Source organism: Heptranchias perlo, chromosome 15 (genome assembly GCF_035084215.1).
Source record: "Heptranchias perlo isolate sHepPer1 chromosome 15, sHepPer1.hap1, whole genome shotgun sequence".
NCBI classification, from domain to species: domain Eukaryota; kingdom Metazoa; phylum Chordata; class Chondrichthyes; order Hexanchiformes; family Hexanchidae; genus Heptranchias; species Heptranchias perlo.
This window is the reverse complement of record NC_090339.1, coordinates 34,930,389-34,956,903: the sequence shown is the minus strand read 5'-3', so window position 1 is coordinate 34,956,903 and position 26,515 is coordinate 34,930,389. Positions and strand designations below refer to the sequence as shown.

Sequence of the window (26,515 nt, the reverse complement as noted above, 5' to 3'; positions counted from 1 at the left end):
TGCACAAAACAGTCTTTCAACCACGCATACACTCATTGCACATACGCCCATTGCGTGGCATAATGCCTTAGCATTCATGGTGAAGCAAATGAAAGGGTGATTTCACAGATGGGACGCAATAATGGCCAAGATGTGGTGGAGGTGATATTGATTAAATTCTAAAGTGGCATAACAAATAAATATAAAAATGAACAACATGACATTTCGTCAAACACCCCTGTGCATACCTTGGTGAACTACAATTGCTTAACCTTTCGCTTTCTGCCGCTTCCACTTGGTGCATCCCCTGTGGTTTCAGCAGAGGTGGCAGCAGGTAGCTCAGGTCCCTGCCCTGACTGCTGAGATGTTCTCGGCCTAAAATCTCTGGGTTTTGGAGCTCGCGAGGGCCCCACCAAAAACTGCTCCACCTGCACCTGTGCAGGGGTGGACTCGGCCATCGGAAAAGGAGGCAGCATTGCGGGTACTGGTTGAGGGGAGGGCAACTGGTGAGACGTGGGAGCGCTTTGAGTAGAGTCCCCACTTCCATGTCGCCTTTCGTCATCATCCCTCTCCCAGGCCAGCACAACATCACTCCTACCACCCTGCTGGCCAGCAGGTTGGTGAGCAGATGTGCTGCGTTTTAAGGCCATGGATAAGGTATCTCTCATCCTGTTTAAGGCGGCAGACATGTTGGCATTCAGAGTCTGCACGGCCATTATCATGACCTGGATAGACTAATTTGAGAGCCATGCTTGAAGCTCAATGGAGGCTGCCGCTCTATCCATTGCAGACGTTCTCGCACTTACCTGCGACAGCAATCCACTAGCAATGGAGTTGGACCCCTCCTTCCTTGCCACTGTAGCTGTACCTCTATCATTCTCCTTCTCAACGATGGCCCCCAGGGTTCAGCATCTGTGTTCAGCTGAGCAGAGCTTGGAGAGGAGTACGTCCCCCCACTGCTGCCCCTTCCATCAGTGTCTGCTCGTGCACACTGGTGAGTGGTGAATCACCAGGTGACAACCCAACTAACTGTCTAGCAGGACCCACCGAAGTGCAAGTATCTGCACTGGTGCATTGCTCTATGTCATGTGACATAGCACCTTCAGAAGGAATGAGGTCTTCTGAGCAATCAATATCTTCCATTTCCCCTGATTGTTCTTGAAGATGTGAGGGCCCTGGAATTCAACAGTAAGCGATATGAATTATTCATCAGAAAAATGACAATCATTCCAATGACCATACTGGCACAGTTCACTCATTAATAAAATCAATTCATCATGTGTGTGAAAGATGTTTAAGTTCTGTCACCAGCCATCTGCGGGTTCCAAGTCTCTCCATCTGCGATGGATAGGCAGACAACTGTCCCACTTATTTCCATGGCCTCCTCCTCCACATCTGTCAGCTCCATAATATGTGGTGGACCACCTCCAGTTCTGGTCCTCTCCCTTATGTCTTGCGCTCTCTTCTCCTATAAGGGGAGAAAGAATAGACCTGTGAGTGACTAAAGGTGACGTTTTCACCCTCTGAATGCATTGCTATGGGTAAGGCTGGCAATGAAACAGATTCATCAGAAGGTGACTATCAGACAGATACATCACATTGCATCAAGATTGGGGTGATTGGCAGTGGTGGGTGCATAAATGGGGAGTTGAGGAAGTGCATAGAAAGTGAAGGATGGTTGATGCTGAGATTTAAGTGAGTTTGAGGAGTGATGTGATGGGGTAGGCGAGCCAACACAGAGTGAGGGGGATGGAGGGTGTTGCACAACACAGGATATGGGTGAATCAGCAACTGTACTCACTTTTCCTGACCTGGTTAGGTCATTAAAATGCTTCCTGCACTGCAACCAAGACCTGGGCACTGTGCTCCTGCTGCTGACCTGTGTTGCCACCTCCAGCCATGCCTTCCTTGTGGCAGAAGCGGGTTTCTTCATCCTGTCACCTGGGTATAACACCTCCCTGCTGCTTCTCACAGCAGCCAGTAGTATCTCAAGGGATGCGTCTGAGAACCTGGGTGCTGCCTTTGCACTTTGTCCTTCCATTTCGCTTTTTCCTCTTTTCTCCTTCAAAATCCATTTTTGCATTGGCCCTTTAAATAGTGGAGTTCAGGTCACCTCCTGCGGGTGCGCAGTATGCCTGCTGCGCAGCTTGGAGATGTGAAACCCGGAAGTAAAATTAAGTGCCTTCAATTGAGTTGCGATCGCACAATCCAAAGTGTTCAAATTACTTCTAGGTTTCCCACGCGATTATTTACCCACCCACGGACTTCCTGCCTCCCTGCTAAAATCATGCCTGATGCTCCAGGTGAAGTACACAGAGATGCCAGCGAATTGGTAGCCTGTTTTGCATTCCACCCAGTTTTCTTTTCCACAATGAAATAAAACTGACTACAATGCGCCTGGCACCTATTTTGCCCTATCACCCAAGGTGAAGTTTTACCCCTTTCAGTCGTCGACAATGAAAATGATATCACTACATTTTGTGCCACCGCCCTAGGCAAATTCATACCCCAAAGCATCTGTGGTAGATTGTAATCTATCCACTGAGAACAACAGCAAGGGTGACAAGAATAAATCTCAGCGGTTCACTGACCGAGCAAGTACTGTGCAGTTCGGGCACCATGTGACAACAATAGCTGACCTGCAGCGAGAACCACACAATCATACCTACTTAGTAAGTTGATTAGTGTATTGTGGACACCAACATCTCTCCAGTTTCTTGCCGTAGAGCTGTTTCCAGGAAGTGCTGTCTTCATAACATACCATCAGATCCTGTGGATTTATGGGGTTTTCAGGAAACCCTAAAAAATTAACTGTACTTACCTTCCCAGTTCTCTTCTGGGCTGAGTCCTGCGTGATGCCTGGTTTCCCTGGTGAGGCTGACACTGGGTGAATTGCACGTTAAAATCTCGCCAGGGTCTGAATTATATCATAAGACCTGACTTTTGCATTTCAGCGAGGCCCTTGCCTGCCTGTGGTGAGGGCCTCACATGCTGCCCAAAATGCACCTGTTAAAATGGTGCAAAGTCATCGAGGATCGGATGAGTACAATGTTTCCATCTGGCGCGGGGGCTTAAGATCGGGTCTTTTGTCTTTACTCTCTTACCCAGATAATAATTCCAGATGTTAATCACTCTTTGTGTGAAGAAGTGTTTCCTCACATCAATCTAAGCCTTGCCTTTTACCGATTTATTCCTATGTGCCCTTACTCTACAGTCTTGGCTTAACGTGAAATAGTGCTCATGATTAACCTTTTGTATTCCACCTAATATCTTATAGACCTCTGTAAAATCCCACCTTGTTCACCTCCTTCGAGGCTGAAAAGTTAGAGTTTTTCTCACAACTCATCCTTGGCACTAGAGATCAGTCTTGTAACCCTTCTCTGCACTGCTTCCAGGACTTAAATATTTCCTTTGTGCTTCAGTAACCAGAATTGAATTGAACACAATATTCAAGGGGCTACCTGAGCAAAGCACTATATAACTTCAGCATGACGGCCTCCAAGTTATACAATATTGATTGATTATAGCTCAGCATTTTGTTTACTTTATTGATTGATGCTCTGCCCAGTGTTAGCCTTGGTGCAGTGGTAGTATTCATGCATCGGACGTAGGAGGCTGTGGGATCAAGCCCCACTCCAGAGACCTGAGTACCTAATCTAGTCAGGGACTTCAATGAAGTACTGAGTGAATGCTACACTGGCGCAGGTGTCATCTTTTCAGATGAGATGTTAAACTGAGGCTCCATCTGCCTGCTCAGGTGAACATAGAAGATCTCATGTCACTATTCGAAACTGGCTGGTGCATTTGCCTACATTATAACAGTGACTACACTTCAAAATGACTTAATTGGCTATGAAGCACTTTGGAATGTTTTCTGGATGTGAAAGGTGCCATAGAAATGTAAGTTCTTCCGTTTTTGCCAGATCTCTCTAAGTCTCTTCCCGATTCAACACCATTCATCAAGAACGGCCCCCTATTTTTTCACTGTGTAAGATTTTGAACTTATCTGCACTGAATTTTATTGTTAGAATTCTGCACACTTGTAAATTTTATTTAAATTCTTCTGTCCATCTCTGGCTGCTTCTTGAACTCCACTATCCCCCTCCTTCATTTTTTTCACCTTTAGGCATTTACCACAGGAGACAATAGTATCTCCCTTATGGATTCTCGTTACCTTTTACAAGAAGAGGAAGATGGGGACGTTGGGAGGCCAGACTGATCAAGCACCATAGAATTACCTACAAGTATCCACGACTCTTTATTTACAGACCAAGGTAGTTGTATCATACAATCTATATTGCTTAAGAAGGATGCACTTCCCTCTTGAGCCAAACAGGAGTTGTGCCAACTGTTTGCCTTGGACCTGGAACCCAGCACCGCATTTCTAGTGTCAGCCAAATTCACAACGCCACTGGCTCCTTTCAGGCTGCGTCAGGGGACATATGTGACAATCACCTTTCCTGTGGATCTGGCGTATCACTGTGAGAGGGCTGTCAAATTTATATCGAGAGGCTGGATTTTCCCAGGTGCAAGCTGCAGTATGTGCCCCTTTGAAGAACGCTATGAACTTTCTTAACAGGAAGGGGTTTCACTCTATGAACCTACAGTTGGTATGCGATCAGAACCACCTCATGGTACATGTGATTGCTCACTATCAAAGAAGCTGCCATGATCGCGTGAAAAGCAGATTTCTAGATGGCTGATCATAGAAACATAGAAAATAGGAGCAAGAGTAGGCCATTCGGCCCTTCGGGCTTGCTCCGCCATTCAAAATGATCATGGCTGATCGTCTAACTCAGTACCCTGTTCCCGTTTATTCCCCATATCCCTTTATCCCTTTAGCATTAAGAAATATATCTATCTCCTTCTTGAATACATCTAATGACTTGGCCTCCACTGCCTTCTATGGTAGAGAATTCCACAGGTTCACCACCCTCTGAGTGAAGAAATTTCTCCTCATCTCGGTTCTAAATGGAATACCCCGTATCCTGAGACTGTGACCCCCCCTAGTTCTGGACTCCCCAGCCATCAGGAACATCTTCCCTGCATCTAGTCTATCTAGTCCTGTTAGAATTTTATATGTTTCGATGAGATCACCTCTCATTCTTCTAAACTCTAGTGAATATAAGCCTATTCGACCCAATCTCTCCTCATACGTCAGTCCTGCCATCCCAGGAATCAGTCTGGTAAACCTTCGTGATCAATGACTGATGACTTTTGTTCAGATTCTGAGGACCCTGCTGAGTATTGATACAATGAGACTCATAATGCCACCGGAATGTAATAGAGCAGACCATTGGTATCCTGTAAGGTCTGAGGGAGTGAACCCATCGAGACCAGCCAGGGGGCCTTATTGTAGTTTGTTGCATTCTACACAATTTTGCAATTCACAACAGACTCCTGATCAAAGTTCTGGAAAGGAAAAAGGAAGGTGAACAAGACCAGCAGGGTCAGCAGGCATCCAGGGCCCCATTTGAGAATGACACAGGAGAACCCTTTGCCAGCTGTGAGACATCTGCAGGCCACTGTTAGGTCACTTAGCTCTGTCTCTCTTTGAAGACTGATCCACAGGAAGGGAAAGTAAACCAAATGGTACCAATCAGATCAGAGCAGCCCTGAGACATAGCCCTCTCCAATCTGGTGCCTAAGATATCTATGGCAGCAGTCACAGCTGCAATGCCAAATGCTACTTAGTTGGCCTTAGTTCCTCTGGTGGAGGGGCCTCAGCTGCAGATTGTTTTGCAGGTACCATGCACTCCAGGATTGACTGTATAGCTGCAAACACATTCATCATGGTACTGCAGATGCAGTTAGTGAACTCCTCAAACTGAGTCACTATCTGCAGCACATTCCGAGTCAATATAAGTTTGATGCTCTACACACATCCTTTTAGATGCCAGACCTGTAATCTGGCAAAGGAATCTCTTCAGCCAAGCTTGACATCTCCTGACTCTCAAGCCAGCAGCAAATGCCTCCTCAGCTTCGACCCCTAGCTCCTCTTGGCCCCTCTTGCTCAGGACATCACCCTATGCATTACGTTCAGGCTCTCTACATACCCCCCACCTCCCCACCCAAGTGGGTGTCTCAGAGCTGGTGCTTGGGACAGAGAGAGTGGTTGAAGATGTACTAGAAAGGTGATGAAGAAGAGGCCAGGTTCCTCTTGATGCTCTTAGCGTGTTGATGCAGCACACCTAGGAGGACAGAAAAAGAAGAGGTAAGGTGCAGAATGTCTTAACTCTTTCAGAACAAGTTTTGAGCTGAAGCTTTCACAATGTATTGTGGTGACTGAATTCAGTTGAGCAACAGGAACTAAGCAGACATGAGATGAATTTCCTGTCCAACCTGCAGCTGGCATCTCCCCTCCTACTTACCTCTCTCCCACTGTCTCTCCATTCTACCTGCCCAACACTTCCAGGACTTCCTCCTTGTAAGGGGTGAGAGGTCAGAGGCTGGGGGTTCCACCTTCTATGGCAGTTCTCTTTTGTTGATTCTGGGACATTTTTGCCTTTATGATGAAAGTAGAGAGTGTAAATATCCTCTGCTTGCTATCTTATGAAATGCAACCCAGGTTTGAGAAAGTACTCCTTAATGTGGATGATAACAGGTACAGGAAATAAATAAATACATACCTTGTGAGTTATTCATTGCTAGGTTATGAACAAAGGGATATTTTCAGGGGAAGGAAAGGGCTGTGAAGATTGTCGAAGTACCTTGTGAACATTTCAGGTAAGATATAGATGGTGTTCATCACAGGGAAGGCAAGGTGAATGGAAATGTAAAACATGTTTATTACATTGCATTGTTGCAAGACGTGGCTGTCTCCTTGTGCCTTGGTTAACCTTTGGAGGTCATTGAACTTGTTCCTGCACTGAGTAGCTAGTGGGGGTTGCTGTAGCACTGTAATATAAGTGCTGTAGATAGCACTCACTGATATGGTCAACTTCTTCCTGTGTGGGCCTGCACCATGCCTTTGGTTGGCCTCCTTGCTAAATATCTGCTTTTTCCTTTGCCTTATTTTGGACAATTAAACTTCTATGGAGGAATCAGACAACTTGGGAGCTCTGGGCCCTGCTTCCTTACCTTTTGGCTAGTCCAGTTTCTTGCTCCTAGATTGTTGCTGGTCTGCCCTTTAAGCTGCTGCAATAGTACTGGATTTCCCCCCTTCCCCAAATAGATGGCGCAAATCGTGTTGGGAGCTTGCCTTCAATATTACAATTAACCCGACCTAGGCAAATTAGATGGGGTCAATGTCAAGTCACAACAGCTGGGAGAAATGTTGTCCTCTTGCACTTCCAATGGTGAATCCACCACGGAAGAAAATCCAGCCCAGAATGAACTGATGTCCATTATCAAAGAATGAAAAAGATTTGAGGCTGATTAGTCAAATCCAAACTATTACGAACAAGGCTAATCACATATTGGGACTTATCTCACGGGCATTTTTTATAAGAAAAGTTATTGTAACCTTGTAAAGGTCATTGGTGAGGCCATATTTGGAATATTGCATTCAGTTTTAAACATGCTACCTTCGAAAGATGCACTGAAGACAAATCGAAGAAAACTTGGGCCTCTAAGTAATGAAGGCAGATTTACACAATTTAATTAAAGAAGAAAACTCGATCAATTAGAGGACCAGATACAAGTTTTATAATGCTGAAGGTCATTAGATAATGTGGCTGGAGGGGATTTTCAGAACTAGAGGACACAAGGATAAAATTAATAAACCTCGGGTAACATTTGAGATTAGAAGGAAATCCCCTCCCCCACCCCCATATAAAATAATTGATATTTGAACACATTCCTAGCTAAAGCAGTTACTGCCATGCTAATTAACACCTTTAAAAAATGCTGGATTAATACTCGGCTATGAACAGGATTAAGGTTGCAAGAATATATACAGATAGTGGTGATCAAATGTTTCATGGAATGTCATGGTTACTGAGATGTTAGGACAATAGAAATGTAAGTTCAGTTGGTCATTGATGTATAATGCAAAATGTAATATTAATCAGAAAGTCAGGAGTTTTACTGGATTTACTGTGGGGATCAAGAAGACAATTTACAAAAATATCCCATAGGAGATTAAATGAATAGGGTGGCATCCATGTTGGAGTAGATAGATAAAGATTATGGTTAGTCTTTGAAAGGAAATGGGTCTTGTGCTCCAAAATGGCCTTGTTCAATATTTTCCTATGTTGTTACGTTTTAGGATGTTAAGGGAAAAGCGTCTGTGACATTATTGAAGTAATTTGGTGAGACTCCACATTGAGTCGCTGGGCTGCCTTTGTACTAATTTAATGTGATGGGTTCCGTGTTAACTTGATGTAGGAGGGGTTTCAATATTGATATGATGTAGGGAACTGTTTGTTTCACCTCACCTGTACATAGCAAACCACGGAGAATAGTTCTGTCACTGCACATTGGTGGAATGAATGTTTGTCATGAGAAATCTAGAGATCTGTGGAAAGCAGAACACTGAATGTTTAAAGCTGTAGAATTCCTATTCAAAAGGATCATTGGAATTTGTTTCTATTTTTATTCAGCTCACTGGAAGAAAGAATCTTTAGAGTTTTCACCTCATATATCCCTTTTCCTCTCTTCTGAACTGGACAACTGGGGTGGGGGGGGGAGGCGGAGGACCAGCCTCTAGTGTCCCAGCCAAGTGCCCATTCTTCATCTCCAGACAGTGGCTATTGGCTAACTTCTTGACCATGGGGGTGTTGAAAGCTGAACCTAATTCTGCCCTTCCCCAATTTCCACAAATGCACACTTTCCAGCAGGATAACAATCAGGAATGTGCACCCTGAGTGATGTATTTCTCTCCTGAACCCAGTGATATTGAGGTGGCTAACTCATCACAGACTAGTATTCAAACCTGAGATTCTCCTGGTCTGTACGGCTCAGCGGCTCAGTACCACACCCTTTGCTCGCTGACCCACCAAAACAGAAAATCTGATTTTAAGGGCTCGATTTTCGCACCCCCGAGTGGGTGCGTTCGTGGCGGGGGGGGCTGCGAAAATCGGGGATTCCCGGGGCGGGTCCGGAGCCTGGCTCCAATCCGCCCACTTCCGGGTTCCCCAGTGACGTGCTGACATGCGCTCGCAGCCCCCACATGTGGGACTCGATGCCACTTGAAGTAATTAACCAGGTACTTCAGGTCGTTTACAGACCTGATTGACCTGATATTTTAGGAGGGGTGGGATTTTCCAAACAACTGGGACTGTTTCCCGTACTGGGGGAAACACTCCCAGTTGAAATGGACGTTTTGCAGCCATCAGCCTGTGGCAGCTGCAAAGGTCCATTTGACAGGTGAGGGGGGCAGACCCTCACTCATTGCAGGAGGCCACTCTGTCACTTTGGACAAAGTTTGGCCTCCACCACCCTCCTCCTAACAATAAAATTCATCAACTTGCACAATTACCCCGGTGTGCAGACACATTTACCTACCTTGCGGACCCCCTCAAACGTACGTCTTCCAGATGGGGGCCGCCGTAGCTGCAATCATGACCTCCTCGCAGGACGAACAGCATCACCAGTCTCGCCGTCCACCTCTGACACGTGGAGCTCCACAACACAGTGCTGTGATACATCCACCTGCACAGCAGGAGGGAGGGCAACGGCAGAGAGAGATGCATCGCAGAAGGCACTACCCTCGCCACAGGGTCTACAGACCGAGGCTCAGCTTCCTGGACCTCTCTGAGCAGCAGTGCACACGGAGGCTCAGAGTCACTCGACATGTAGTCGTGGACATCTTGCATCCTCCTTCATGCCGAGATGCTCCCGGCTGGCCTGAACGTCATCATCTTACCTGTCGCTGTCAAAGTCACCACTGGCCTCAACAACTTCTCCTTCACATCCTTCCAGGGTGCCACCGGGGACATCGCCGACATCTCTCAGTCATCTGCACAAAAGAGCCCTGCAAATACACCTACACCCACTCTGCAGTGACACAATGGGTGGCATCAGTTGTAGGTCTTCATTGTGATCCTCAGGAAAGGGCATTATTGCACAAACCAGACAAGATTCGCAAAGACGTGGCAGTAGTGGTGACAATATAATATGTAATGTGAGTTGATCAGAAATTAAATATAAGTAAAAACCATGACAAACCCTCGAACACCCTTGTGCATCCCCTTCATGCTCATGACACGTTTGCCTTACGCTTCCTACTGCACATATGTGATGCATGCCCTGTGGCTGCAGCACAGATAGTGGCAGGTTGAGTGAGGCTGACCATGAAAGAGATGCATGAGAGGGTGAGTATGAGATAGAGCCATGAGATTGTATGAGGATTGGGTTGAGTGGTAGTGGTGGGATGAGTACTGGCGAGTTGAGTAAGTGCAGGTAAGATGAGGATGAGCTTTGAATGGGTGTGAGGAGTGACGTGATAGAGTTGTGTTGGTAGTGCAGAAGGAGATGTGGGGTGGGGGCGGTGATGTGGCAGACGGAGTGTAGGGGAATGAGTAAGTGTACTCACTTCGGCTGACCTACTTAGGTCATTGAAGCGCCTCCTGCACTTAATGCAGGTGCGTGATATGTTGGTGGTGCTGGTGACCTCCTCTGCCACCTCGAGCCAGGCCTTCTTGGCGGCAGAGGCAGGCCGCTTCCTCCCGCCCGCCGGGGGGAAGATCTCTGTCCTCCCCCTCTTCCTCACCCCATCCAATGATACCTGGAATAAGGCATCATTAAACCTGGGAGCAGCCTTCCCCCTGGGCTGCTCCATGCTGTAATTTTGCCTATTTTCTGCAGCATGAGTCAGTGGAGGACTGCCCCTTTAAATAGGGCTCCTCCAGCTGACAGCCTATGCTGCGTATGCGCAGTCCGCCCACTGCGCAGCTTACCAGCGGGAAACCCGGAAGCAAAGGTAAGTGGCTTCAATCAAGCTGCAATCGTGTGCAGAGCACCCCGATTTAACCCACGCGCCCAGTCGACCCCCCGCTGCCAACCTGCCACGCTCCTAATATCGGGCCCTAAATGTCTGTTTGCTGTGTGTGTAACTATAAAAGTACTAAGTTAAGGAATCAGTCTGCATTCCAGATTGTGGTCCAGGAATGATGAGAAAACTGATCTCCATTCTTTCAGATCAATTACTTGCTGATGTTGAATGAGTGCCAATCTGTTCCTCTGTTCAATACAGAATTCTGGCTCTACCCTCCTCAGAAATTCAGTAAAAACAGAGATTTTGATAATGTGCTTCTCGTCCTTATAAGATCACCTCATGTGGACAGGCACCCTTCCCCCTCTTGAATTCTATTTCCAGTGTACAAATATAACTGAAAGGTTCAGCAGTGCACAGTGCTTGAATTCTGATATGACACGTCTCTATCAAGTGGACAGGATGAAAAGTATCTCCTTTCTGAAAGGATTCAGACTTTTTAACTGTGCTTTTCAACGGGGGAGGAAATTAATCTTAAAAGTACCCTCTCTTTCACCATGTATTGCATCTTTTTAACAAACATGAAATTATTGGATACAAAAAACTGTCAGCAGTTCAGGAATGTGACTCATCAAATGTTTGAAACAATGAACCTTACATATTCATTTATTTCCTAGGCTAATGGAAGTGATGGAATGTACAAATATGAGGAGATAATCCTGGAGCGTGTGAGTAGTGCAGTTTGTCTCTCCATGTAATTGTGTAATAGTGATTGTGCTTCCTCCAACTGGAATGATTACAGTAGTATTTTCTCCATACGGGGTGTTTTTAACCCTATCTGCCCGGCAGAAACCAGGCGGGTGGGCAGTTAAAAAATGAGTTTACTTACCCACTCAGATCCTGGGTCATTTCCAATTTTAACCTGCAGGGTTTTCCAGGTGGAAGAGGTGCCTACATAAAGCACCATCCACCACCACTTACCTGGAAGCTGACAGGCGGCTGCCGACAGTCGCTCTATGTCCTCTTCATGATCATTCTGTGCGGAAGTAGACTGGCGGCATTTAAATGAGGCTCGGGAGTTAAAATACCAAGAGCCTGAAATTTAGGCCAGCATGTGCGTTTCGTAGTCGCCTCACCCCTGCCCGCCTGAAACCCGTTCCAGGTTAAAACAATCCCCCAGTTTCAGTAGCCTGCTGACTGATCGTTTGAATAATGTATACCCCTGTATTAGAAAATCACCCTGGAGCAATAGTATTATAATTAATGGGATTTATGAAGGGTGATACTGTCTGGTGAAGAGCTCTGCTCAGATACATGATCCACCATCTATTTTGGCTCCATATCTGCCTTGTTCATTATTAGTTCTCCAGTAAATGAAAGCATGTAATCTTTAGGATATAGTGACCATTAATGTGTGCCTTTATTGATAGATAGGAGCATATTATTGACCCTCAGATATAATCAATGTAACTGCGTGCATTCACTTGCCGACCTATTGATTTTTGAGAAGGGAAGCAAACCCTCTAGTCTCTCTTCACCGTGGTCCCAAAGTGGAGACTAGATCTATTGTTGCATTCTTAAATGTCAGACTTTAGCACCAAGTAACTGAAATCTGGACCCCTCCCACTGGTGTTAGTATTCAGAGAGTGTCCTCACCTTTGGGTAAATGCTGCAGATTTACAGTCCTGTCAATGAAAAATGAAACAGACCCTGCAGGAGGATTCACACTGTTATCTTTTAAAATTGGCCAAAAGCCTTTGCATCTGGAATCACTCACCTGGAGAGATTAATGGATTATTTCCAAGAAGAGAAAGTTTCATCTTCGAAAGGGCCCTTAATTATTAGATGCTCAAAATAACAAGTGCTGCAGATTGGAGAGGCAGAGACATAAACATCTTTATGTTTATTGTTGAATTTCTGCACTCTCCCTCACAGCATGGCTCCCTGTATATATTTACAATGATTTTGTTCTTCACGATTCAATGTTAAATTTTACCCACAGTATTTTCCCATTATTAGTGGACTCATCGTTTTAGTTCCGGAATCATGCCTTCCTTTCCCAAATTTGATAAGGTCTAGGAGTGATCATTACAGCATTACTAAATAAAGCATGTAGTCCTTTAAATTCAGACACAATAAGTTAAATAAGACATTGTAATTGTCTCATTCAAATAAAGTGTATTGCAACTTTCACGATTATACTATATTTTGCCACTTTAATGATACAGATCTTTAAAATAATGAAAATTGTAGATAAGGTAGAGAGAAGCAGGCTACTTACCCTGAACAATGAGCACTGAACTTGAGGACACAATCAGAAATTTCACATGCCTCAAGCAAGATTAGAATTAGAGAACAGTGGATATACGGAAAAGACTCCTAGAAAAAGTAGTTAGTTCTAGGTCAGTTTATACCTTTAAAAAGAAATGGATTCAATACCTGTCAAGAAAGGGAATGAGGATTATAGAAATACTAAATGATCTGTATGATTCATATGTGATTAGGAAGAGATTATAGAGACTTTGGGAATAAAGAGTCCATGATTGAGGTAGTTGTGCATAAATTGAAGAAGAGCAGACACTATGGCCTGAAAGATCTTTTCTCATTCCAGTCTTTATTATCTTCTTATGTCAGTGAGGTTTCCATTAATAAGGTTTGAATGTTCTAAATGTAAAACAAATGTAAAGTATTTTAAATAATTTGAACCTCATTTTAGGTAAGTTGTCAGTTCCCCACGATCCTCAGAGAAACCTCATAGATCCTCCCCCAGAGCAATCACTGCAGCCCCTGTTGTGGAAGATTAAAAGCATGATTTTAACCCTACCCGCCTGACGGAATCCGGGCGGGCAAGCAGTTAAAATTGGTTGGGTGACTTGCCCGCTGACATTATGTTGTCTGGAGTTTTAACCTACTGACCTGAGCAGGCGGCAAGAACACCTGCCTGAAGTTGGCGGGGTCCTTCCTTAAGTATGCAGATCGAGGTCCGATGATATCATCAGGCCCCGACTGCAGTTTTAACTGATAGCCTAAGCGGGAGAATTGCTGCTAGTCACAGGTGTTACATTTTGGGCTCTTTACTCAACACTCTTTATTAAACCTCACTGCAAAAGGCAGTTTCCATAGCCATGCACCTCCCATGAGCCAGAACTGATCACGGCTAATTTTCCTCTTTCCCACCCCTCCTTAATCTGCAAGTACATTGAGTATATAACACACCAATAGTGTGCGCTGCCCGAAAGGACCTTAACCCATCTGTATATCCGGGTTAATGTCATTAGCAGGGTTCCAACACCCCCAATATACCCCTTGGATTGGGGGGTGGAAAGTGGATCACTGCTGCATGCCTGTCAGGTAATGGCCACCAGCTTGTGGGCCTTCTAGTGGCTGTCCAACAACGTCAGCCAGAAGGCCTCCAGCATTGCTCATCCATCTTGCTGGCCCTGAAAAAGCAGCGGTTACCTGCTTGGAAGTGTGAGGGGTTTTCTGGCAGCACCTTCTCAGATGTTCCCATCTGAGCTGGCTGGGCACAAAGCCTGAGGCTCCTGTTCAGTGGGCTACTCAGCATTTGGGCCACCGCCGGGCAGAGACCCAGAAAATGACGTGGATTTCATTATGATGCACATTTACATTTGGCTGCCTGTTTGAGGCAGGACCACCCCACCCATGATCTGGGGATGCCCTGCAAATGCAAGTGAAGTCAAAGCCAGCAATGACTTGGTGTAACAGATTTCCACCTCTTTTTCCTCTGCTTTGCACTAGGAAATAGGCATACCCTGGGAAAAAAGCAGGAGAAAATAGACCCCTGAGAAATATAGACATAATTGCCAGTAACTTTATGTGTGAAGTTACTGGCAATTATGTGTCTCAGAAATAACACTCTACCCAATACTGCTGGGAAATATACTGAAAATTGTATGAGATGCTCACTGTACACCCCTGACCTTTCTGATTGGTGGAAAAACACCGTGCTGAGAGACCATGGCCTCAGTACTTCTCGCCCCCCTTTTCCCAATTTCTGGACTAGCTCAATGCTGCACCTCAAAGCATCCAAATTTGATGAAATAGGTCATTTGCTTGGTCCAGTGGCAGCCCCAGCACAGACCTGGCCTCCAGAAGGAGGAGGTATTACTTGCCTTTCCAGTCTCCCTTTCCTTGCTGACGGCCCCCTGTGTCTCTGATCTGGTGGTCTCTGAAAATGGATGCCCTGGTCACAGGGAGAGGAAAGTAAGATGGGAAGACTGGAAATGTCTCCTTACACTTACTTCCTTGGGAACATTTTGCCTATATCTCTTCCAGGCACAGGCAGTCCATCCCTTTGGTGGAAGCTCCAAAAATCCTGGAACAATGTAAAGGTGGCAGAGATCTGAATTAACAGGTTGCTGCTCACTTCTCCTCTCCATACCACCTGGGAAATGAACGTTCCCCAAACATTATAAAAAGGAGCACTGGGACAAAATATTTAAGGCACCCGTACCATTTACAATGCTCCCCAGGCATCTGCCCACTAGGGGGTATGAAATTTCAAAGATGCATCTTGCCGCTCCCATCAGTGGATGTCTGGCTGTAATGACTGAAGAAAGAAAAAAATGTGAGTCCTGAGGTCTTCTGGTGTTGATTTGTAATTTTGCTAACGTCAATCAATCTTTCTCATTGGCAAATGTCATTGTGAGCCCCACTCGCAGCCTTGCCTCAGCAGAACTGGTGGGACTTCTGGCAGGGATCGTCATCCATCCAGTCCCATTACTATGACTTCACGAGAGGGGCTGATTCAAATTATTTTCGTTAAAAAGCCGTACCTCTTCTTTGGAGTCCAGGCCACTTCTCTGGCTTGGATACCACCCTCCTCCTCTGGTGGGGACCACTTGCACCCTTTTGGAGGCTATTACACCTCGTCTCCCTTGGTGTACGGGCCTCCAGTGTTACACCAGGTCCGTTCTGTGCTGGGAAAATGAGTCCAATGGCCGTTAGGAGACTTCACCCCTTGATTTCACTGGCATTATGAGGCCAACCGGGAATTCCCAGAGTGGGTGGGGACCCAGGGTAACCGGGTCCCAACAGTTTTCTGATGGGTTCTGGAAACTGTCCCATGAAACCCTCGAGGAAATTCGGAACCAGAGTCTCTTTCCCAATCCAAATTTAAAAAAAGAAAAAAATCAGTTTTTGGTTTGCTGGATTGCTCTTACAAAGAGCCAGCACAGGCTCAATGGGCTGAATGGCCTCCTTCTGTGCTGTAACGATTCAATGATTCTATTCTATGATTCAGTTGAGCCAAACCCCATATTCCACCCTTCAGTTCTGCCAAACCTCAGGTTCCCCCTCCATACTTCCGCCAAGTGCCAGAATAGACTTTCCTCAGGCACAGAACAGAGGAAAAAAGGGGTGAGACCTATTCCATCAGGTCTACGCCACCAATGTGTCTTTCCAGGATTTCTTGGGGCTCCCCCACAGTATGCAACAGGTGCAAGCCCAGTGTTGGTATTTTAATGAGGCGGGAGAGGTCTCATTTTCCTTTGGCTCTACTTGCTAGGCACCCCATTGCAGGGATATTTGGCACTATGGCTAGCCCCTGGAGCCCTGTCAACGAGAGAGTCACAGGGGTACTGGAGGCAGGCTGAACGAGCACGTAAATTTTAGGATGATTTGAGGCACTTGAGCCTTCTGGCTGCTGATTTCCATCATCAGCCAAAAGGCCCTTGTAGGCCCGATGCACAGCCTTCAAGCCTGAGAGTTCTGCAGCTGCACTTAGATTTCCTTTTTTAGGCACAAGACCCAGCTAAGGGATAGGCCTGCACTAGGAGTTCCCTAGGTCATGCAAATAGCCAGTGTACTTTCTTCCACACAGGCGCAGCACATCTCAGGTGCACTGTACCTGTCAAGTGGGCACTCTATGAGAAAAATGTATCTTATTTGGTCAGACGCTCTCCCCTACATGGCATAAATACCCCTATTGTAATCAAATAGCAAATCCTCTAACTCACTGTGAGCAACACGAGTGGAGAGCCACTAGTATATAATTAAAATTATAAAAGATAAAACATATAACACCGCAGTTTCATAATTTGCAGCATGATGGAGCTTAGCTTCCGTCACAATGGGCGCTTTGAAAAATGTCCAACATTGAATATTGTGGAGGTACTCTACAAACCAGCAAAGTCTGCAGGTATGGAAGAACAAGAGTTCATTTTTACAGAAAATTAATGCACAATTTCTGAGGCTGCACCAGAAGAATTTATAAAAGGACAATTCATTATTATGCAGTCCCACTGCTGCATTGTATATGAAAAAGGTCTTGAACCTGCTACATGGCAATCCTTGAGTCAAAATTAAGCTTCTCAAAGCCAGCCCATATATAAGCTATGTGACAGGTTTCAATATGGTCACTGGCTCAAAGGTTGCAGTTGTATTGATCCTTCAAGTTTGTTTCAACCTGCAATTCTTTGATGTCAGTGCTGTTTCTTTGTGTAACAGCTTCAATATTATATCAACAAGCTAGTGCTTAGCAGAAACTTGCTCAGGCACCCCTATCACTGACTGCTACAGAGAACAATGACAGGGCATACAAGTTTGGGAGCAGCATAAAAATAATAACAGGTTACAGAATTACACTTTTTTAGCTCAATACAGACTGCCAAAACTCTCTCATTTGTATTTCTAACCACTGAGGATAATAAAGAGAATTTAGAACAATTGTGATTTTTTAATATATATCAGCTGACTTTCCCAGAGTTGATTCCAATTAAATCATGTTCCATGGTCCCATATATCTCTAATTCAAGATTACAGAATTAAGCACATGCCATCAGAGAAATTATTATTTGTAAGTGTGAGAATTTTTTTGCGGCCATGTGTGCGATAGTCTGTAACTCTTTGAATGCGAGTGCCTGTGAATATGAGTGTTTGTGGCTCAGTGCGGGTGTCTATGTGTGAATACTGGTGTTTCTAGATTAGTGAAGATATCTGTGTCTAAGTGTGGGTGTTTGAGTGATTCTACAATAAACAGGGCATGGGTCTCAGTCTTTCTGTAGTAATCAAGGTCTGGGCCTCAGTGTATCTAAAGGTAGGCCGAAATTTCAGCAAATTCATTCTAAGGCCGAGCCTCAGTTTTTGTGTAGCAAGCGTAGGCCTCTGCTAATTTGCAATAGCTGAGGGCTGAGTCTTACTGCATATATAGCAAGCCCTAGGCCTCAATGTGATGGCAGTAATTGAAGCCTGAGCATCAGTTGTCTATAGTAACTAAGACCTGAGTTTAATTTTAACTAAGCGATTTGGTCTGTTGCAAGATAATTGTTTCCTAAAGTTTTGGTTGAATCAACAATTGATGAATTCTGTCCTTACAGGGTAACTCAGGCCTGGGGTTTAGCATTGCTGGAGGAATCGACAATCCTCATGTTCCAGATGATCCTGGGATTTTTATAACCAAAATTATCCCTGGTGGGGCCGCTGCTATGGATGGACGACTTGGGTAACTAACTAGAAACTTACAGAAAATACATTGTTCAATAAGAGCTATTGTACAATAAGACATTGCATGTGTTCCTGCATTGAGAGATGCTTTCACTACTGGTGACCAGCTTTCTGTGCTGCACCCTCTGTGCTCTTAGTAAGCAGGTTGGCTGGTAGTGGTGGTTGGAGCTGGATGCTGAATATGACAGGGCTTAGTTGTGATGTTCACTGGTGTGCTGTTGATGACCCAGCTGAAGTGACGGGGCAGTCAAATCCCTCAATCTGCCAGAACACAGAAGGATGCTAATTCCTGCATTAGTCATGTTGGAGATCATCCCTCTCGTTCAATTTTGACAATTCCTCCATTGGAATGGCTTCTTCTTTCCTCCACATGGGTTCTCCCTCCTTCAGTATGCACTACAACTCCAGGTAGAGCTCATGCTGCATTGGGGCCTCTTGTTGTCAGATAATCACTCGGGTAGAGTTTCCGCTTTGGGCGCAATCAAGCAATTGGGTGCGAATTGCGCCAGTTGGGTTACATTTCAAATTTCCACTAAAATACTTATGCATAATCGTCAATGTAAAATCTTTCATGAACCAGCGCAGTCCGGCAGCTTAACAGAGCATAATTGTTTTTTTTTCTTTGCAATAAAAATATTTATTGATTTATTTAAGAGATGTATTTAAGAGTAGTAACCTGGTGCAGTTTTATTAATACAGCTGAAAATGGGATGATCACAAAAATTAAGCATTTTTAATAAGAGTGACTTGTCCTCCATCTGTGAGTAAACTGATTTTAAATCACTGAACATGACATAAAAAAACTATACTGAACCATTTACTACTTTCATTTGTGTACACTAGTCAGTTCCTTAATAATTTAAATATTTTTTCATATCTTGAACCATGCCTACTAGTGCCTGGGCGCCTAAAAAACAAGCTTAATTTTAAAACACTCCTCAAACAGGCGCAATCGGCGGAAACTCACCATCTTTGTTATTTCGATCGGGGTACGTGGCCAGTTTTGTGGGCAGAGCTGGCTTCAGCGCAATGATTTTTGAACCAGCGCAAAAGATCGCAGAAACTTGAATTACGCTAGATGTAATTTACACCCAGTGTACACTGAAATTCCTCGATCTTTTGCGCTGATTCAGCCAGATTGCGCTGATAAAACCAGCGCAATCTAGCGGAAACTCTACCCCCTCTTTAATTATCACTCTTCAATTTTGAGCATGTGAGCCAGAAAATATTCCCATTCTGAATTGTTGAAGTGAGCCATGCTCTCCTTGATATCCTATTACTACTGGACACTTGTCTCAGCCTTGTATTGTGAGCAATCTGACTTCTGCCCCTTTGTTGCATTGCATGAACTATTAGCATGTATTATCATCTCATTTATGTGTTGCATCAATTGGTAGATGCATGTGAATGCACACCAAGGCAATGACATCAAAAGTGCACTGTGGAAAGTATGAATCTGTGCCATGTACTACATGTGTGCTACTGCTAATAAATATGGTACGAGTTAGCTCCAAGGGCCTCAGAAATTCTGTACAGTTCTTTGTATCGCCAAGATGCTGGGATCTCTTGTCTCCAAACCCTTTAAATTTTGATTAATTGTTTTCCCTTTTTAAGGTCACACAGTGGAAGGTTTTTTCCTTTGTGCAACCTGTCAAGTGCTAAATAAAGAGAGGATACAGTGACCTCTTGAAAGAGAGGAAACCTCTGCTTCCTGTCCTCATGACCCAGAGTTTAGTGCTTGGAGCTCTTTAGCCCTTCAGGCCAATACCAAGGTCAATTTTGCACAGCAGCAATGTGGAGGCCCCATACTTCAATAGAACTGCAGAAGCATGTTACAGAGCCTCAGATTACGGAACTCCTGATTATGCAGACCCAGGTTATCGTGTGGTGTGATGTTCCTATATCTCTTTGTCCAAAGCTGATAACATTGGATATCTGCCATCACAAACCATGTGCCTGAAGTATTGACTTACACCAGAAGCATAAAGATAGTGAGAAGCAGTCAGCTGCATCTGTCACGTGGGCTGCAAGGGACAGTCAAGAGCATTAATATATTCTCTCACAGATTGTTTTATTGTTTTCTGTACTTCCCTTTCTCTTTTCACAACCTGTGGAATTTGTGAGTATTTCTTCTTGCTTTCTCTCACTGGAAGGGGGCAGGGAAGTTTAGGATAAGCTATGCAACGTTATCCCAGCATCTATTGCAGAAAAGAAAGCTCTCAAGTAAAACTATAGACGTTCAAGTAATTTCCACAGCATGGTCTCACTCAACAGGAGGGTGGATTAGAGAATAGAGCACAGAGGTCAGAATGCCAGATTTGCAACACTCCTAATTTTCTGGTCATTGAAATCTAGTACTGGAAAATCAGGAATTAGACGCACTGACCTCTGCAGCTGATTCTCCAATACACACTCGCATGGACCAATGCTCTCTGCTGGGAATGTAGCTTGTATTGAATTTACCTGGTTGTCTGTAATTTTAATTGAGTTTGATTATTATGGGTCTGAAGCCATTGGTAATACTTTGGGAAGCTGCTCCTTCAGCAGGTGAAAATCCCAACATAGCTACACTAACAGTTCACAACCAGTTGGTTCTTTTTACCATAATCATTGTCCAGGCACAACATTGGGGCCAAAAGGCTACACAGGTGGGATCAGCCAGCTTTGTTTTTTCCTTTCATCAACATCGCTAAAACATAAAAAAAGGAAGTGCTACTGCACACAACACTGGTCATACTTGGTTTGGAATGTTGTGTTTAATTTTGTGTGCACATTTTAGGGAAATATATTGACCTTAGAGAATAAGGCCTGAGATAATGGGATTAGCTATGACAAGAGACTGGGTAAACTTGGGTTACATTCCCTAGAGATGAAAAGGTTAAAGGATCATCTGATCATGTTTAAAGTAATAATGGGAATTGATAAGGTAGAATGGGACTGATTCTTTCCTTTAGTAGGAACAAGGAGACATAATCTTAAAATTTGAGCTAAAAAAATTCACAAAGGCTGTGAGAATGTGCCCCAGAAGGTCGTAGATGTAAAGTCAATTGAAGTATTTAAAAGGCAGATAGATACTTCCTTGGGAAGTAAAGATATTAAGGGATATGAGAGTTTATTCAGCAATCCTACACAGCCAGCGCTGAGACTTGCTAGATGGGAGTGCAGTCAGAGATAGGATTGCCACACTATAGTCCCGATTCTCTGAAATTACTGAATTTCTCCTTTTGAAGAAAAAGCAGGAAGTTGGAATTAAAAAGAAAGAACTGCCATGGCGAACAAAACGGTGGATCAGGCTTGATAAGCCGAATTACCTACTTCTGTTCCTAAAGGGTGAATTATCCGATTGTGCTTTCCCGACGCAGAGCCTCACCCTGCAGGAGTGCATATTGGGAAATTGTGCAACCACAGCCAATAATTTTCTTTCCATTATGCTAAGAAAATTGTGGGCTGTGCACATGTGATTTCCCCATATCCACTGCTGGAAGCTGAGGCTGCATGGTGGGAGTGCACAAATAGGAGAATGTACCCATATTCCAATGTTCCTGTCATGAACAATATGAAAGTACAAACTAAGGTTTCACAACTTACCACAGCCTCTGAGAAGCCCAATCCCATGATCACCACATCTGCTGCTGCTTCTTGCTTTAACCTGTAACATTTTCGTCATCCCAGCCTCACCTTTTGTATCACCCTTTACACCCTGTAACATTTGCATTACTGGTGAATAATTTCAGAATCAGGTCTTTCTGTTTAGGGATGGGGTGAAGCATGTCCACTTTTAGGAAATGTTCACTCTTTCTGCTCCTGGAAATCTCACCCTTAATCATTGTTGGTGTTTTCAGGGTCAATGACTGTGTGCTGCGAGTCAATGATGTGGATGTTTCAGAAGTCGTTCACAGTAAAGCAGTGGAGGCGCTGAAGGAGGCGGGACCTGTTGTTCGACTGTTAGTCCGTAGAAGACAGCCTGCTGCAGAGGCTATATTAGAAGTGAATCTTTTAAAAGGACCCAAAGGTAACTTTCTAATGGCTGAGTTCACCTGGAAGTGCTGACATGATCAATGGTGTTGCAACACATGTAAAGGAACAAGAGAAAGGTAGAACTAACTGCCCATCCAGCCCCGGAACATAATTCTTGATTTCCTTGTTATTTTAACCTGGTTCCCCTGGAGAGATGTAGTAACAACTCATGAAAAGCACCAGTGGTAACTCTTCTTCCAAAGTCAAAGCAGTGACATTACAGTATGTGTTTCTTTCCAAAACATGGATATTAGCAACGGCTTCTGGATACACAACACAAACAGCGCCTCTGCATTCCTGGCCTCAGTAACACAAACAGCACCTGGGCTTTCCTAGCCTTAGTAATACAAACATTCTCAGCATCAGTAACAGCACCTGCACTTACCCAGTCTCAGTAACACACTACTTGGACATTCCCAACCTCAATAACACACTGCTTGGACATTCCCAACCTCAGTAACACACTGCTTGGACATTCCCAACCTCAATAACACACTGCTTGGACATTCCCAACCTCAGTAACACACTGCTTGGACATTCCCAACCTCAATAACACACTGCTTGGACATTCCCAACCTCAGTAACACACTCCTTGGACATTCCCAAACTCAGTAACACACTGCCTGGGCATTCCCAGTCTCAGAAATACATTGCCTGGCATTCCCAGTCTCAGTAACACACTGCTTGGGCATTACCAATCTCAGTTACACAATGCTTGGGCATTCCCAGTCTCAGTAACACAGTATTTGGGCATTCCCAGTCTTAGTAACACACTGCCTGGCATTCCCAGTCTCAGTAATACACTGCTTGGGCATTCCCAGTCTCAGTAACACACTGCTTGGGCATTCCCAGTCTCAGTAACACACTGCCTGGCATTCCCAGTCACAGTAACACACTGCCTGGCATTCCCAGCCTCAGTAACACACTGCCTGGCATTCCCAGACTCAGTAACACACTGCCTGGCATTCCCAGTCTCAGTAATGCACAGTGCCTGGACATTCCCAGTCTCAGTCACACACTGCCTGGCATTCCCAGCCTCAGTAACACACTACTTGGGCATTCCCAGTCTCAGTAACACACTGCCTGGACATTCCCATTCTCAGTAACACACTGCCTGGCATTCCCAGTCTCAGTAAAATGCTGCTGGCAGTCCCAGTCTCAGTAACACACTGTGTGGGTATTCCCAGTCTCAGTAACACACTGCCTGGCATCCCCAGTCTCAGTAACACACTGCCTGGCATCCTCAGTCTCAGTAACACACTGCCTGGCATTCCCAGTCTCAGTAACACACTGCTTGGGCATCTTCAGTCTCAGTAAGGCACTGCCTGGCATTCTCAGTCTCAGTAACACACTGTGTGGGTATCCCCAGTCTCAGTAACACACTGCCTGGCATTCCCAGTCTCAGTAACACACTGCCTGGCATTCCTAGTCTCAGTAACATGCTGCCTGGCATCCCCAGTCTCAGTAACACACTGCCTGGCATTCCCAGTCTCAGTAACACACTGCCTGGCATTCCCAGTCTCAGTAGCACACTACTTGGGCATTCCTAGTCTCAGTAACATGCTGCCTGGCATTCCCAGTCTCAGTAGCACACTACTTGGGCATTCCCAGTCTCAGTAGCACACTACTTGGGCATTCCCAGTCTCAGTAGCACACTGCCTGGCATTCCCAGCCTCGGTAATGCACAGTGCCTGGACATTCCCATTCTTAGTAACACACTGCCTGGCATTCCCAGTCTCAGTAAAACGCTGCTGGCATCCCCAGTCTCAGTAACACAATGCTTGGGCATCTCCAGTCTCAGTAAGGCACTGCCTTGCATTCTCAGTCTCAGTAACACAATGTGTGGGTATCCCCAGTCTCAGTAACACACTGCCTGGCATTCCCAGTCTCAGTAACACACTGCCTGGCATTCCCAGTCTCAGTAACACACTGCCTGGCATTCCCAGTCTCAGTAACATGCTGCCTGGCATTCCCAGTCTCAGTAACATACTGCTTGGCATGCCCAGTCTCAGTAACACACTGCCTGGCATTCCCAGTTACAGTAACACACTGCCTGGCATTCCCAGTCTCAGTATCACACTGTCTGGCATCCCCAGTCTCAGTAACACAATGCTTGGGCATCTCCAGTCTCAGTATCACACTGTCTGGCATTCTCAGTCTCAGTAACACACTGTGTGGGTATCCCCAGTCTCAGTAACACACTGCCTGGCATTCTCAGTCTCAGTAACACACTGTGTGGGTATCCCCAGTCTCAGTAACACACTGTGTGGGTATCCCCAGTCTCAGTAACACACTGTATGGGTATCCCCAGTCTCAGTAACACACTGCCTGGCATCCCCAGTCTCAGTAACACAGTGCCTGGCATTCCCAGTCTCAGTAACATGCTGCCTGGCATTCCCAGTCTCAGTAACATGCTGCCTGGCATTCCCAGTCTCAGTAACACACTGCCTGGCATTCCCAGTTACAGTGACACACTGTGTGGGTATTTCCAGCCTCAGTAATTCACAGTGCCTGGATATTCCCAGCCTCAGTAATGAAAACAATGCTTGGGTATTCCCAGACTCAGGCCAAGAAATTCAACCTCCATGAAGTCAGTGAAGCGGCTGTTCCGTTTGTGCCAGCGTGAGGCCCGAACCAAATCCGGCTTCAGGCCTCATTTAAATGATAAATCATGGCAGCTTCCGTGCACAGACCTGCATGATGTTGTTCCTGTAATCAGCCACTACATTGATAAGAGTGGAATCCTTTTCTGGTGATGAATGTTGCGAGCCTGTGTTCCGGTTCCCTGATGGCCACATGTGTACAGTCAATCACGTCCTGTTTGTGAAGGAAGCCAGTCACAAGCTCTCTCCAGTTGACTGCTGAGATCACTTGGGAAGCTGATGCATTGCTCAGCCCTGGCAAATAGTGCATCGGTCACCTGCTTATGCAGCTGTGACTGCAGCCCGGGAGATGTGGCTGTTGCAGACTTAAAGGAGCCAATGGTGTAAAAATTCAGGGATGTGGTGACTTTGGCACTGTGGTGACTTTGTGACTTTGTGCCACTGACATGGCAAGCCATCCTGATCCAGCAAGCAGCAGGTCCAGTTGCAGGAGGTTGCAGAAGTCTGCGACAGCCTGCCTGGAGAAATGCAGCCTCCTCCTGCACTGCTTCTTAGTTAGGTCCAGTAAGGTGAGTCTTGGCCTGTAGACCCAGTGTGCTGGGTATGGCCGCCTGCGTGCAGCTTCCCCTCACCTGATGTATTCTGAGAGGCCAGGTACTGGCTGTGGTTGTTGCAGAGGCTGCTGTTGCTCCTCCTCCGAGTCTTGCTCCATCCAGAAGAACGACTCCTATAATAAGTAGGGAAACCTGACTAAAGCGTTGCTGGCCACCAAAAGTGTATAAATTGTGATCTGGAAGCTAGAAACACTCCTGGCAATCCAGACAGCAAAAGATCCTGTGATTCAGTGAGCTGCAGCTGAGAGCCACATTTTATACTGCTTATGGGGTTCTCAGACACCAATCCCACTAGGTTTTGCTGGCGGATCCGAAAGTGGGCGGATGTTCTCCAAATTCGAGTTAAAATGCAGTGGGGATGGGTATGATATAATTGGAGTGCGACTTTGACCTTTCAGTTTGGACCCTGCTTGCCTGGGGCGGGTCCCAAACACGCAGCCAGAAGCAGATCGGTTAAAATGGTGGGGGGAAGGAAAGGTGCGGGAAGTATGCGGAGCGGGCATAGACGCGACTTTAACCCACGCCGCCCACACTGTTCTCATCGGGTGGGGGTGGGGGTGGGGTTAAAATCGGCCCTCAAAACTCTAATGGAGGATATCTGCACCAGAGTCACTGGGAGTGGAGGAGGCGTGGGCTGGTGCTTGGGGTGGGGATCCCATATCGGTACACGGCCGGCAGGGTGGTCCACACCCCAGGGGTCTACCTACCTTTCTCCGCCAGATTCCGCCACAGGAGTCTTCTCCTCTTTGCCAGATTTTCCATGCTTTCCTCCCTGTCTGCTATTCTGCTGCAACCATTTACAAACTCACCTGGTCCCATCTTTTGTTTCTTTACTTGACCCATTATCACCCCCTTTTGCCTTGCACCATCATCCCTTTTGTCATTTAATCACTCCTGCCCTCCACCATATCACAGACCTTCCCCTTTATTCTTTCTTTGCCCCTCTCCCCCCACCCTCCCTC

General features: G+C 45.5%; 1 protein-coding gene across 1 annotated transcript in view; it reads left to right on the top strand.

The window, feature by feature from the left end:
* The first annotated feature begins 11,541 nt into the window (after window positions 1-11,541).
* Window positions 11,542-26,515, top strand: part of LOC137332794 (disks large homolog 3-like) — a 43,286-nt gene continuing 28,312 nt past the window's right edge. Inside the window, exons 1-3 of the mRNA XM_067996731.1 lie at window positions 11,542-11,583; window positions 18,193-18,317; window positions 22,162-22,331. Coding sequence (XP_067852832.1) covers window positions 11,551-11,583; window positions 18,193-18,317; window positions 22,162-22,331 — 328 coding nt within the window. The 5' untranslated portion in view covers window positions 11,542-11,550. The remainder of the gene's footprint in view (window positions 11,584-18,192; window positions 18,318-22,161; window positions 22,332-26,515) is intronic.